Source organism: Melanotaenia boesemani, chromosome 1, assembly GCF_017639745.1.
Source record: "Melanotaenia boesemani isolate fMelBoe1 chromosome 1, fMelBoe1.pri, whole genome shotgun sequence".
NCBI classification, from domain to species: Eukaryota; Metazoa; Chordata; class Actinopteri; order Atheriniformes; family Melanotaeniidae; genus Melanotaenia; species Melanotaenia boesemani.
Window position 1 is genome coordinate 11,951,377 of NC_055682.1, and position 12,191 is coordinate 11,963,567.

The 12,191-nt window shown below is 37.0% G+C and overlaps 1 protein-coding gene across 6 annotated transcripts; it reads left to right on the forward strand.

Moving 5' to 3' along the window:
• The first annotated feature begins 294 nt into the window (after window positions 1–294).
• LOC121655297 (kinesin-like protein KIF23) lies at window positions 295–11,851 on the forward strand. Of its 6 annotated transcripts, XM_042009900.1 has the most exons (24): window positions 295–391; window positions 964–1,030; window positions 1,589–1,717; window positions 2,040–2,145; window positions 2,252–2,388; window positions 2,480–2,592; window positions 2,711–2,881; window positions 3,190–3,231; window positions 3,619–3,731; window positions 4,259–4,380; window positions 4,678–4,780; window positions 4,926–5,005; window positions 5,136–5,255; window positions 5,426–5,585; window positions 5,778–5,939; window positions 6,152–6,318; window positions 6,448–6,621; window positions 6,878–7,075; window positions 7,257–7,565; window positions 8,739–8,972; window positions 9,134–9,219; window positions 10,981–11,041; window positions 11,169–11,215; window positions 11,288–11,851. In XM_042009900.1, exons 1-24 carry the CDS (start codon window positions 378–380, stop codon window positions 11,301–11,303), a joined length of 2,931 nt encoding a protein of 976 aa, XP_041865834.1. In that variant the 5' UTR covers window positions 295–377; the 3' UTR covers window positions 11,304–11,851. The 6 variants fall into 6 exon arrangements, with proteins under 6 accessions (XP_041865834.1, XP_041865975.1, XP_041866057.1 ...); XM_042010041.1 differs by lacking the exon at window positions 8,739–8,972; XM_042010123.1 differs by lacking the exon at window positions 7,257–7,565.
• Window positions 11,852–12,191: the final 340 nt, after the last annotated feature.

The window sequence follows — 12,191 nt, forward strand, 5'->3', positions numbered from 1 at the left end:
GCATATTCCATTTATGAGATTTCCTGACAATTTTATCTAAATCCATCCATTATTTTTGAGTTGTGATGCTAACAGACGGAAAGAAAGAAAGAAAGAAAGAAAGAAAGAAAGAAAGAAAGAAAGAAAGAAAGAAAGAAAGAAAGAAAGAAAGAAAGAAAGAAAGAAAGAAAGAAAAAAAAAATCTCTCTCTGCGATAAAGTGTTTTCATTTCCGGGACCACTACACAGTGGAGGCGGGTTTTCCGGTTCACGGTGCCCCGTCTGCGCTGTGATTGGTTGAAGTATATGACTGTTGGAATAACGTTTCAATAGGGGGAATATTTGAAATCCAGGAGAAGAGGCGCTTCTACGAGCAGCTGTGAGGCGATAACACAAACAATGCAAAGAGCAGGGTCAGTGTTACCTCTTTTACTTGTGTTAATAAGTATTTAATATATTTACAGCTAATTGGATGCCAATTAAAGACTTACGTTAGTCATATTTGTTGTGGTAATTAAAGTTTGCTAACGTTTGTGCAGTAAAGGAAGAATTGGCAGGTGACTTCGGAAGACAGGTTAGCTACATATGGTTAGCTTATCGCCGGGAAGCAAAATAACTGTTATAAACTGCTTAATTTGCACAAATGAGCCCAACATTACTCCTTAACAAGACATAACAAGATATTTATTTATCAAAAGTTGTGGAATTATGGCTAGCTTAATGTGGCAGATGAATAATTCAGACTTTAGCTGACTGTGGCACACGAGCTAACGTAGTTAGAGTAATTGAATGAATCCATACACGGATATAAAGTTATACTTTAGATATTTAACCCCCTACATTTTTTCGCTGTACATCTCTGCCGTTTGATATAACCTTTACTATCATGGCTTTAAATTAATTGTAAGTTTGTGTGGAACTTTTTTGTTTAGTCCTAAACGCTCAAACAAATGTAATGAAATGTCTAAATATTGATTCATCACAGAAAATGGAAAACTCCTCGGAGGCCTGCCCCAAAGAAGGCATCCAACACGGAGAAAGATCCTGTGGGAGTAAGTGAACATGATTTACTTAATAATCATAAAACGGGAGGAACTTTCGCATAAATGGCAAAGGAAAACTTCATTTTCCAAATGTATGTTTTGCAAGATTCTTACAACAATTTGTTTAAGATGTGAAGTGATAAAGTCAGCTGTTTTTAAAATATGGCGTAGAAAAGTATAATTCTCTGATCTTTTAGTTCTTCAGATATTGTTGTGTTCAGATGAGGGTTGTAGCTGTAAGTTATGTGTATGAAAGAAAAATATTCCTAAGATTTTGTGATAATTACTTTAAGTTGTTTGCTTTCGAAAACGACAAACTTTCCTGTGGGAGTTGTTAATTGTTAACTAATTATGTTTTTAATATGAACTAAATTCCTAGGAAAGCTACGAGCCTAGTTGCACTTGTTGCCTCTTGGACTTATTAAACTTGTTTTCAATATTCAGAGATCAAATAATTATCCATAGATTATAATACTTTTTACACAGATTTCTCAGGAACTATAGGTCTACAAATTATGTATTTTTTTTAAATAGCCTAGAACTGATTAAAAAATGTAATTACTCCAGGTTTACTGCCGTATACGTCCACTTGGCACCGAAGATGAGGAATGTTGCATTGAAATGATCAGCAGTACCACAATTCAGCTGCATGCTCCTGATGGCCTGAAAGCTAACCGCAATGGAGAATACAAGGAGGTAAGTGTGCTGCCCCCCTCTGCTTAACAAGGTATCTGACTGTAGAGTGATTAATTCACCCACTATTGAGTTAGGTAATTCCTCAAAAAAGAGCTGTCTTCTAAAGAAACAAATGAAAAAAAGTGTGTTTTCATTTTACTTCAAGTGTTGTCTTTATTTTTAATGCATATTTAGTAGAAATGTAACTTCCTGAAAAGTTAAAAAGCTCATTATGTTGCCATAGTAATTACTCTTTACACAATTTATACAGCGTTATTCAACAAAATGTATTTATTATGATTAATTAATTTACTGAATGCTCTTTATGTTGTTTATCCTTTAGACACAGTACTCCTATAAAAAGGTATTTGGTATCAATACCACTCAAATGGAGCTATTTGGGGATGTTGCCAAGCCACTGGTAGAGGACCTCATTCATTGTAAAAATGGTAAGTGAGTTAACGTTTTGAGCCTTGTCATTTTATGTTGTCCACAGTGCAGAGTAATGAAGAAAATATTTTAAAAGTTTAATTCCTTTACTGGTTGTGTTTACAGGTCTTCTTTTTACATATGGTGTTACTGGAAGCGGTAAAACCTACACCATGACTGGCTCTCCTGGGGACGGTGGCCTTCTCCCCCGCGCTCTGGACATGCTTTTCAACAGCATTGGACCTTTTCAGGCCAAAAGATTTGTAAGACTTTCACTCATTCCTCCTCCAGTTGATATCTTCAAAAATATCGGAGAAATGAGATTTCTGTTTGAAATGTTTACATCCTTGTCAGGTTTTGAAAACGGATGACAAAAACGGAATAGAGATCCAGGACCAAGTTGATGCTCTCCTCGAGAGACAGAAGCGAGACAGTCAGCAGGCAGTACCCAAAACACCGTCATCCAGGTAGTTATGAATATCTTTCCTTTTCTGTTTAATTTCTATCATTTTCATGCTCTAGTATGAGCTGAGTTTAAAGCACAACTTTAGGTTGTTTGTAAAATTTCTTTACTTTTATTTGTAGACAGAAGCCTGACCCAGAGTTTGCAGATATGATCAGCCCAGAGGAGGCGTGTAAATCTGAGAGCATCGATGAAGACTGTTGTTACAGCGTATTTGTGTCCTACATTGAGATCTACAACAACTATATCTATGATCTTCTTGAAGATGCTCCATTTGACCCAATCAGACCAAAGTAAGAGACAGGAGTACTGATCTATGCATGTTGATTTACACATTTCAGCTGAAGCCTGTGAAAGAGTTGTTTTGTATTTGAGTTTTTTCTGGAGCCTTTTGTATTAGAGACGATTGCTTGTCTGCAAATGGAATTTGACAGCTTCTCTATAAATTAAATACCACAAATGATTGGTAAGTATCAGGATGTACATTGTGGCTTCTTTGTTCACGATGGAGAAGTTCATTGCTTTATACTGCTGTAAGTCCTTTCTGGGTTGTTTTTTGTTTTTTGTTTTTTTTCTATCCCTCAAATTCCTCTTCATGTAGGTGGCTTGATGGAGGTACACCTGTACAAAACAAAGAGTTCATGTATGTGTGCAGTAAAATGGAGATCGACTCTTTGCTCTGTTTATTACTAGTCTTGGCTGTAGCTGATATGTCATGTAGGTCATTGTTTCCATGCCATTAATCCAGAGCCCTATAAATGTGTAGATTACTAACTGGAGTACTTGACATTTTGGTAGCTGTTATATTTAAGGCTTTGCTCCCTGGTGTGAAGACAAATTATGTTCCCGAATGGCTTTTGCTTCTGTGCGAACCCAGTGTGCATGTACTGTGTCCCCCTGAATGTACATTTTTGTCACTAGTGTGCATTTTATTCTAACATTGACACTTACATCAAGTCCTTATCTTTTGCTGCTTGACTCTGCTGTGTTATGTTTTTGTGCATTGATTGTTTCTGTCAACACATTTTAGACCACTTCAATCCAAGATTCTTCGAGAAGATCAAAATCACAACATGTATGTAGCTGGCTGCACAGAAGTTGAAGTTAAATCTACAGAGGAGGCTTTTGAAGTCTTTTGGAAAGGTAGGTGATCTCATTTATTTTATGTTCAGGGTTTCTCACAAAATGTTAATAAATGGGCTCTCATATTAGGCACCTACTCTCATGTTTATTGCAAACCGACCATATCAGGATATAAAGCAGGGGTGCCCAAAGCGGGTCCTCGATGGCCGCTGTCCTGCAGATTTTCCAATGTGTCCTGCTTCAACACACCTGACTCAAATGAAATAGATCCAACAGCCTATTAGGTTTTGCACAATGACTCATAAATTTGAGTCAGGTGGTTTTGGAGCAGGGACACAACAAAAACCTGCAGGATTGTGGCCCTTGAGGACCGGAGCTGGACACCCCTGATATAAACATTGTAGGAATGATTGTTAGTGTCACAAAAGTAGGTTTTAGCAACTAACAGCAAAAAAATGTACCACCTTAACCCAGATTGCTTTCCATCAGCCTTTATAAGCACAATTAATTTGACTAAGCTGTTGTAACTGTTCAATATTAGTTGTTATTGTTAAGTATCAAAGATTTTGCTTTTATTGTTTGTCCAGGACAAAAGAAAAGAAGGATTGCAAACACTCAGCTCAACCGTGAATCCAGTCGCTCTCATAGTGTTTTTACAGTGAAGCTGGCTCAAGCACCACTTGATGCTGATGGTGACCACATACTCCAGGTGATATGCAGCTTCAAACTGTATATTAAAAAAATTTTATATTTTATGTTTTGGTGGGGAAAAACAACTTTTTTAAAAGATGTTTATTCGGTGAAACTAAGCTGCAACAAATAGGAAGAGTACATAATTATAGGTAAAAGCAAAAGATGGAAAGGATCGGTGGTGGACTTGGAATTCAGATAATATTAATGATAATAATTGTGTGTGTGAATGGGAGAGCTCAATTTATGGTGTAAAGCCTATTGACTGGTCAACAAGACTAGAAATGTAATGTCTGTAAATTTACCATTTAAACAGGACAAAAACCAAGTGAATGTCAGCCAGTTGTGTCTGGTTGACCTTGCAGGCAGTGAGCGCACCAGCAGAACCGGAGCAGAGGGAAGCCGTCTCCGGGAAGCAGGTTAGATTATGGTGCATTTTCTATCTCTCCATCCTTAAAGTTATATATATATATATATATATATATATATATTTTTTTATTTTTTTTTTTTAACTAATAACATTTGTTCAAGCACTAAACCTTTCCAGTAATGTCTCGTTTACAGGTAATATTAACCAGTCTTTGATGACGCTGCGTACATGTATAGAAGTCCTGCGGGAAAACCAGATGTGTGGAACTAATAAGGTTGGTATTTTATCACCAGACCATCATTGCATCAACATTTCTCTGCTTTACTTCTCTGTAGTGTAACCTTTGTTGTTTTAAGTGGTCATTTTTCAAGCAGTGCAGTTTCACAGTCTCTGTTTTCTTCCAGATGGTGCCATATAGGGACTCAAAAGTAACCCATCTTTTTAAAAACTACTTTGATGGAGAAGGAAAAGTCAGGATGATTGTGTGTGTCAATCCAAAGGCTGAAGATTATGAAGAAACCATGGTGAGATTATGGAACTGGGTAGCAGAATGGCTGAAATATAAACTCATTTCTTATTAATATATATTCTACATTATCCTTTGCAAAGGAGTTTCAGAATTTCTGCATTATGTTTGATGTACCACTAGCTACTTAAAACTATTTAAAATATTTTTCCATTGTGTGTGTTGCAGCTCGTGATGCGCTTTGCAGAGATGACCCAGGAGGTTGAGGTGGCTCGGCCAGTGGATCGACCAATCTGTGGCCTTGCAGCAGGACGCAGACACAGAAACCAGGTGTTTAAAGATGAGCTGTCACGCTGCCTGGAGGAAAGAGGAGCTCCTTATAATGCAGGTGAATCACCTAAAGTCTGTACTGCTTAGATCAATGTTCTATTATCAAGCTCTCATCATAAGTATCCCATATCGTTTTTATGTTCCTTCGTCCTCATAATAGTCTGGATGTCATGACCCAGACTAAAAGAGCAATATAGCTTTATTAACTAATACACAGGATTGACTCTAATATATCTTATTTACTCTGTAGATGGCCAACTTCTGCTGAACCAGCTCATAGAAAGCTTTCCACCTCTGCCTGCCTGTGAGCTGGTGGACCCAGCTGATGATCAGACGTTGCCCCGCCTGATTGAGGTCCTGCACAAACGTCACTGTATCCGTCAGATGATGATGGAACAGTTTAATCAAACTGGTAATTTCCTTTTATTTACACCACAAACAATAGTTTGATGTATAGAGCACTACAGTAATGTAGTCAGTGCAGAACTGATGCATTAGATGAAATATAAGGGTTGTTTTTGTTTGTTTTTTGATCTGGTGTTTTGTGAGTTCTGCACAAACAACCAAGGTTGTACCTGAAAAAACCATTTCAAGCCAAATGGTTTACATCCATGTCTTTTACAGCCAATACACTGAAGTCTGTGCTTCAGCAGCTTGACGGTCAACTCAGTGCAAAGGAGACCTTCCTTCATGATCAACAAAGCAAACTGAGCGAGAAGGATAAAGTCATCCTCAATCAGAAAACAGAGATCGAACGATTGGGGAAAAAATCCAAGACACTGGAGTACAAGGTGTTGTCTCCTTTCTACATTTTCAATAATTTGGGGGGGTGGAAAAAAAACTCTCCTGCTAATTTTGTTTTTGTAGAGATGCTTTTGTTTGCTCATCCCTCTGCAACTTGTGGTCCTCCTCCTCCTCAGATTGATATCCTGCAGAAAACAACGGACATGTACGAACAGGACAAACGCTCACTTCAGCAGGAGCTGGACACCCAGGAGCAGAGACTACAGAAAGAGTTATCAGAAAGGAGGCAAATGGAGCAGCGTATGCATGGCATGGTGACAGACACCCGACTGAAGTGGGAGAAGGAGTGTGTACGTAGTGTTTCTAAGTGCCTCGCTGTTTGGTAACACCTAATTATTAGTAACATTGTAATTAAATGTTTTTTTAGCTTTTCCAATTTGTGTTTATTCAAAAATTTTACTCACTTTTCTATAATTCCCTTCCCAAACTTTCACGTGTGAAATTGTACATTAACATTATGCCTTCTATTGATGAAAAACTAGAAATGTTTGATCCAGTATATGATTTATTAATAAGACTCATTTCCTTTTGATGTTTTTTTATTAGGAGAGACGAGTAAATGCCAAGGAGCTTGAGATGCAGAACAAGTTGTGGGTGAAGGATGAGAAGCTGAAGCAGCTCAAAGTCATACTGACAGAGAGCGGCAGCTGTCCCACCGAGCGGCCTGAGAAGCCAGAGAGACCTTCCAGAGAGAGAGATCGTAACATAGCCCAGAAGTGGTCTGCCTCACCATCTCCACTTTCTGTAAGCTGTTTATTCAACAATACTGTCTGTTCCACCAATGTCCACCTCATCCCTTTCTTAACTACTTATTTGGGAATTTTGCATGCTGTTAATAATATTGGTGCTGTTTATTATGTATTTATGTTGATCTGCAGCCTCTAACGTTCACTATACCTGGCCCCATTCCCTCATCACTCTGCAGGACTTGACTCCTTCCCATCAAAGTCCAGCCAGTTTTAGGGCAGTTCAGGACCATTACCCTTCCTCCTCCACCTCCTGTTCACCCTATCCTTCAGTAGCCTCCTGCATCTCTGAGTGGGAGCAGAGGTTCCCTGTAGACTCAGGTAGCCAGTCTAGGTACCCTGGGACTCCCCAGCACAGGAGTCGGACTCCTATCCCATGCCACATTACCAGCAGTGTGGGGCGCAGGAGAGGCCAGCGCTGGGCCCCAGATGTTAAAGCACCTGCTCCAACTCTTGTCTATGGACTAGACCTAGAAGCAGGCACAAGGGTTAGTGTGTGTTAGTATCTAGATGTCATTAAGAAAATGTTTAGTTCTTTGAAAGCCTGCAGTACTAGTCTTGCTTTGATGTAGATCTGCACTCGTAATCCTGTCATTAGATGTGTGTTTGTTTAGAAATGCATCAAGTAGAAGCATCACAGAATAGTGTTTCGCCTTTCCTGACAGTATGGCAGATTGAGCTGTCACGCCTTTAGATTCTCTTGACTTGCATATTAAACCTTATGAGTGTTCTCTTTTTTGCCTGCTCACTGCTATAGAATAGCTTCTTGTAGCTTAACATTTCAGTAGCATCATTTAAACTGACAAAACAACCGTAATTGTCTGCATGAATAGAAAAACAAAGCCCATTAAAACTGGAAACCCTGACAAGTGGTAAGGCACCAATGATGTAATCGTATACATAGGTTTCAAAAACATTTTAAATGTTTCACTTTAAGCAAGTGTTAAATGAAAAAAGAGTAACTTAATTGACTCTTTTTTTTCCCTAATATATAAATTAACCTAATGGGGTTTAAAATCACTTAACTGAGCAGCCTTTGCTATAGAATAAGATGTTGCAGTTGGATATCAATCTTAGGTGCTCTTGCTTTTGCTTGGGTTCTCCCACAGCAGCATATAGGCATCATCATTGCCATCTGTTAGCGTGTGCAGATTCCAGACTTCTGAACTACTGCTGCCACTTTAACTTTGACATTATCAGCATGAAAGTAGCAAAACATATTCCCAATGATAGTTTCACTTTAGCTTGTACAGTTTAAAGTATGTACTCTTGCACCATGAATCAGTGTAAAATAACATGCATACTGTATTTCAGCATAGTCTCTTTTGTTATGGGAATATCTTGCATCTAAGGCTTCGCATGTAGTTTTGCATTCTTAGATTACCTCTGTTATGTTTTGTACTCCTTTGCATGTTAATTCTGTCACTGCTTTGCAATCTTGGTGCATAAAACCATGTATTACTGGAAGGTCCTTGTTTTGGATGTAATTGGAGACTACATAGGAATACAAAAAAAAAAAATCCATTTGTGACTTCCAGTTATGCATTTGTGTTTGCTACAATCTAACATTGGAAATCACCCTTCAGTACTAACACGGCCATTTTTAAATGGTGTCACATGAATAATTTCCTGGTTTGTGTTTCTCACTTTGGGATCACCAGACGGTTCCTCCAGTTCATCCAACGCACAGGCGCTCGCACTCTGCGGGTGGTGAGAAATGGGTAGACCACAAACCACCTTCTAATTTGGACCTAGACACTGTAATGCAGCCAATCATACCCAATGCAATCAAGGTTTCGACCCCGAACGAGAAAGCTCTGTCTAAATGCCACAAGTATGTGCTTAGACATCAAGAGCTTGCCTCTGACGGGGAGATTGAGACCAAACTGATCAAGGTAAAAACTATTTTAGTTTGAGATGTCTGAATATGACAATTTGACACAATCACTTTCAGTCTGATTTCACACCGAGTTCCCGATGTGGCTGTTAATGGGACACCTCCTATTTCTCTGTTGATTTAGTTGGTGATGTTGTGTTCCTTTTTAAACTTTCACAGGGAAATGTTTTTAAGACCAGAGGCGGAGGACAAGCTGTGCAGTTTACTGACATTGAGACACTAAAACAAGAGTGCCCAACAGCAAGGTACAGTATTTGCCAAGTAGCATATGTTCTTGTGTGTATGTTATGTATATGTATATGTATATGTTCTTGCAGATCAATATGAAGTCATTTATAAACCATCTGAAAATATTTTAAATATCTTTTTGGCAGTGTGCTATGATATTAAGTCTATCAGAATACAAAGTGAAGTAATTTGGGGATCCACTGATTATTGGTCAAAGTAGTTATCAGATCAAACGTTCTTTATTGTTTAAATCATAAATTTACTTTAATTTTATCTTTCTTTATATATATATATATATATATATATATATATAAATTTATTATAAATATGTGCCACTTCATAAGTTTATACAGTAGACAAAACTACTTGTGTTGTAAAGAAATAGCAACGTATCGATGCTCTTATCAACAAAGCCTCTCACTTTCCATTCTTAATAGACTGAGAGGCCACTCTTACCTCTTTAATTTTTCCCCACAAGACCTTTGTTTTCAGTGTTCGAGATGGATGAGAGTGCCTGAGAAATACAACCCATGATTCCAGCTTTTACTCCTTTTGTATAACACATCCTCTTTTGTTTTAAAAAAAAAAACACAAAGAAAGAGATGTGATGAAGAGTACATGCAGGTCCATTTTTTTTTTACCTGTGAGCTGTTTTAATGGTTTAAGTAAGGTTGAATGTCATAAAATTGGTTTAATTTGTTAGATGTTGTCATTTTAATTCAACAGTGGTTTTTCTTTTACACAATATCCTCTGGGATTAATACATTTTTCTGATTTTATTGTGGTATATAATACTTTTTTGATGCATATTTTAAAATGATAACAATTCTCAAATTTTTGTCAGAATTTTGTATTTATTCTACAACTTGTAGATTTCAGTGCGAGATCTAAATATTAGAGATATGAAATGTTGGAAAATCTAGCTGAAAAGGAAACTTTTTGTGGATTGTATTTATTTCCTTAACAGATTTAGCTGTAAAAGTTATCTCATGCTTTGTAGCTTCTGCAGCTCGAACTGTATTCCACCGTTGAATCTGTGTTTCAGGTTTGTGCATGGTTGGTAGGGGAGAAGTGAAGCTATGGTGTCATAGGGTCAGGAAAGATGCATATGACTTTTAAACATAGAAACAAAACTGATATTTTCAGATTTATTCACTGTGGGAATCAGTTTGGGAAAAAATGTGCTTGAAAAATGGCAGTTTTATGTGGACAAAATGTCCAAATGTTTAAAAAAAAACAAATACACTTGTCTCATGGTCAGAAAAGATGTTTATTTTCTTGGAGATAATTCTTTTTTTCTTCTGTTTATTCTTTTGAAATGTGGTAAAAGATGCATCATAAGCAAATAAGCTTCTATCTAGAACTCTGTTGTATCAATGCCAGTTTCCAACAAAGCTTCGTGACAAACCTAAAAAAAGAGATCCATTACTTGGCAGGACGAGCAGTCTGGTACCATAGCAGCACATTATAAACTGTTCAACAAAGCCCTGCTATCTGGTACCACTTAGAGATGTAGCATATCGATTCTTTGACTTGTAAAAGGATATGTGTGATTTCCTTCTCTCCAGAATTTGGTTTGCCATACGGCTGTATTACAGTGTAAAATATTGCCACTGGGTAGAGTAGTTTTACGGTACTTGAGCAGAGTTGAAGGTGAGCAAGGCTGTTTGTGTAATGTAAATAAATGGAAATTCCAGCTAATTTGTCACCCAGTTTTTATGAAATGGTATCCAAAGACCTAATGAAACTTTTTTTTTTTTTTACTTCATTCTTTTTAGTCGCAAGAGGCGATCAGGATCTGCTGAGGGACCGGTTCAAATAGAAGATGTAGAAAACAGGGTAAACACTGATTCATTGATTCTTAATCAACTATAACATTGATGGTATTAACCGTGCATTTGAATCAAACTTTCATTTAATTTTTTCTTCTTTTTATTAATTTTTTTTTACGTTTTCATTTCATTAGGCTCCCACTCCCCTAACAGGCACAAGTTCAAGCCACGGGTATCAAAAGTAAGCATAAAGAATCTGTATGCACTCTTTATCGTGTACAGTTTATTCATATTTTGATTTGTTTTTCCACAGACGCAGAAAGCCTTGAAATGTTGCTGTACAGATGACAGAGTATGCATGTTTTTGGCAGAAATTTGCACTGGTGTATTTGATTTTGCAAATTCTTATAGTGCAACTATAATCATAGCTTCATGATGTACAGTATTTACTTGCTATTTGCTGGATTAGTGCTTGTCTTTTATTATTCTGTGCTGGAACTATTTGTTTTGATAGACATGAATCTGCTAAATGATCACAGATAGCAACTCGTTTAAATCTAAATTATCTTTTGACTTTTGGGTCACTACCTAAAGAGTATTTACTCTGTAGCAGTTTTTTTATTTTTCTTCTGGGTTTTTTTCCCCCCATTTATTGAATATCACACTAGGTATATTGATAATGACAAAAGAAAATTTTAAAACTGATATCGACAAAATGTAAATACTGAACTGCTATGTACATAAAGCTAAACTTAAATTTAAAGCTAAATTTAGCTTGTGACTGCCTGTAAGTGAGCTTTTTACTTTATTGAAACAACTCCTAAGATGTGCAACAAGCTACAATTTTTGGTGGCATTAAATGAAAATATACACCACATAATGATGTGTTTTTTTTTTTTTTTTATTCATAGAAGGAAACTTTAAAAGTCTCAGTCTTTAAGCCTGTGAACATATCCAAAAGACTTTTTTCTTCTGTTATCTTGCTATTAGGGTTTAGTTCTGATCTTAATTTTGTACTGGACATTTCTCCACATACTAATCATAGTAAGAAGGAGGAGGGGTTAGTTTGTTCAGTGTGTTTTAATGTTTCACTGAATAAGAATCCCTGTTAAAATAAAGCTTAAATGCACATTATCATGTTGGAAAATATGTACTGGACTCATTTATGTATTCGTGTGATGACATAAACAGAGATCAAACATTTCTTGCTGCATTTT

Coding starts and splice junctions, on each gene's coding strand:
- LOC121655297 (XM_042009900.1), top strand. Junction 5,586..5,777: donor AGGAGCTCCTTATAATGCAG/GTGAATCACCTA, acceptor TTTACTCTGTAG/ATGGCCAACTTCTGCTGAAC. Junction 8,973..9,133: donor TTGAGACCAAACTGATCAAG/GTAAAAACTATT, acceptor AAACTTTCACAG/GGAAATGTTTTTAAGACCAG.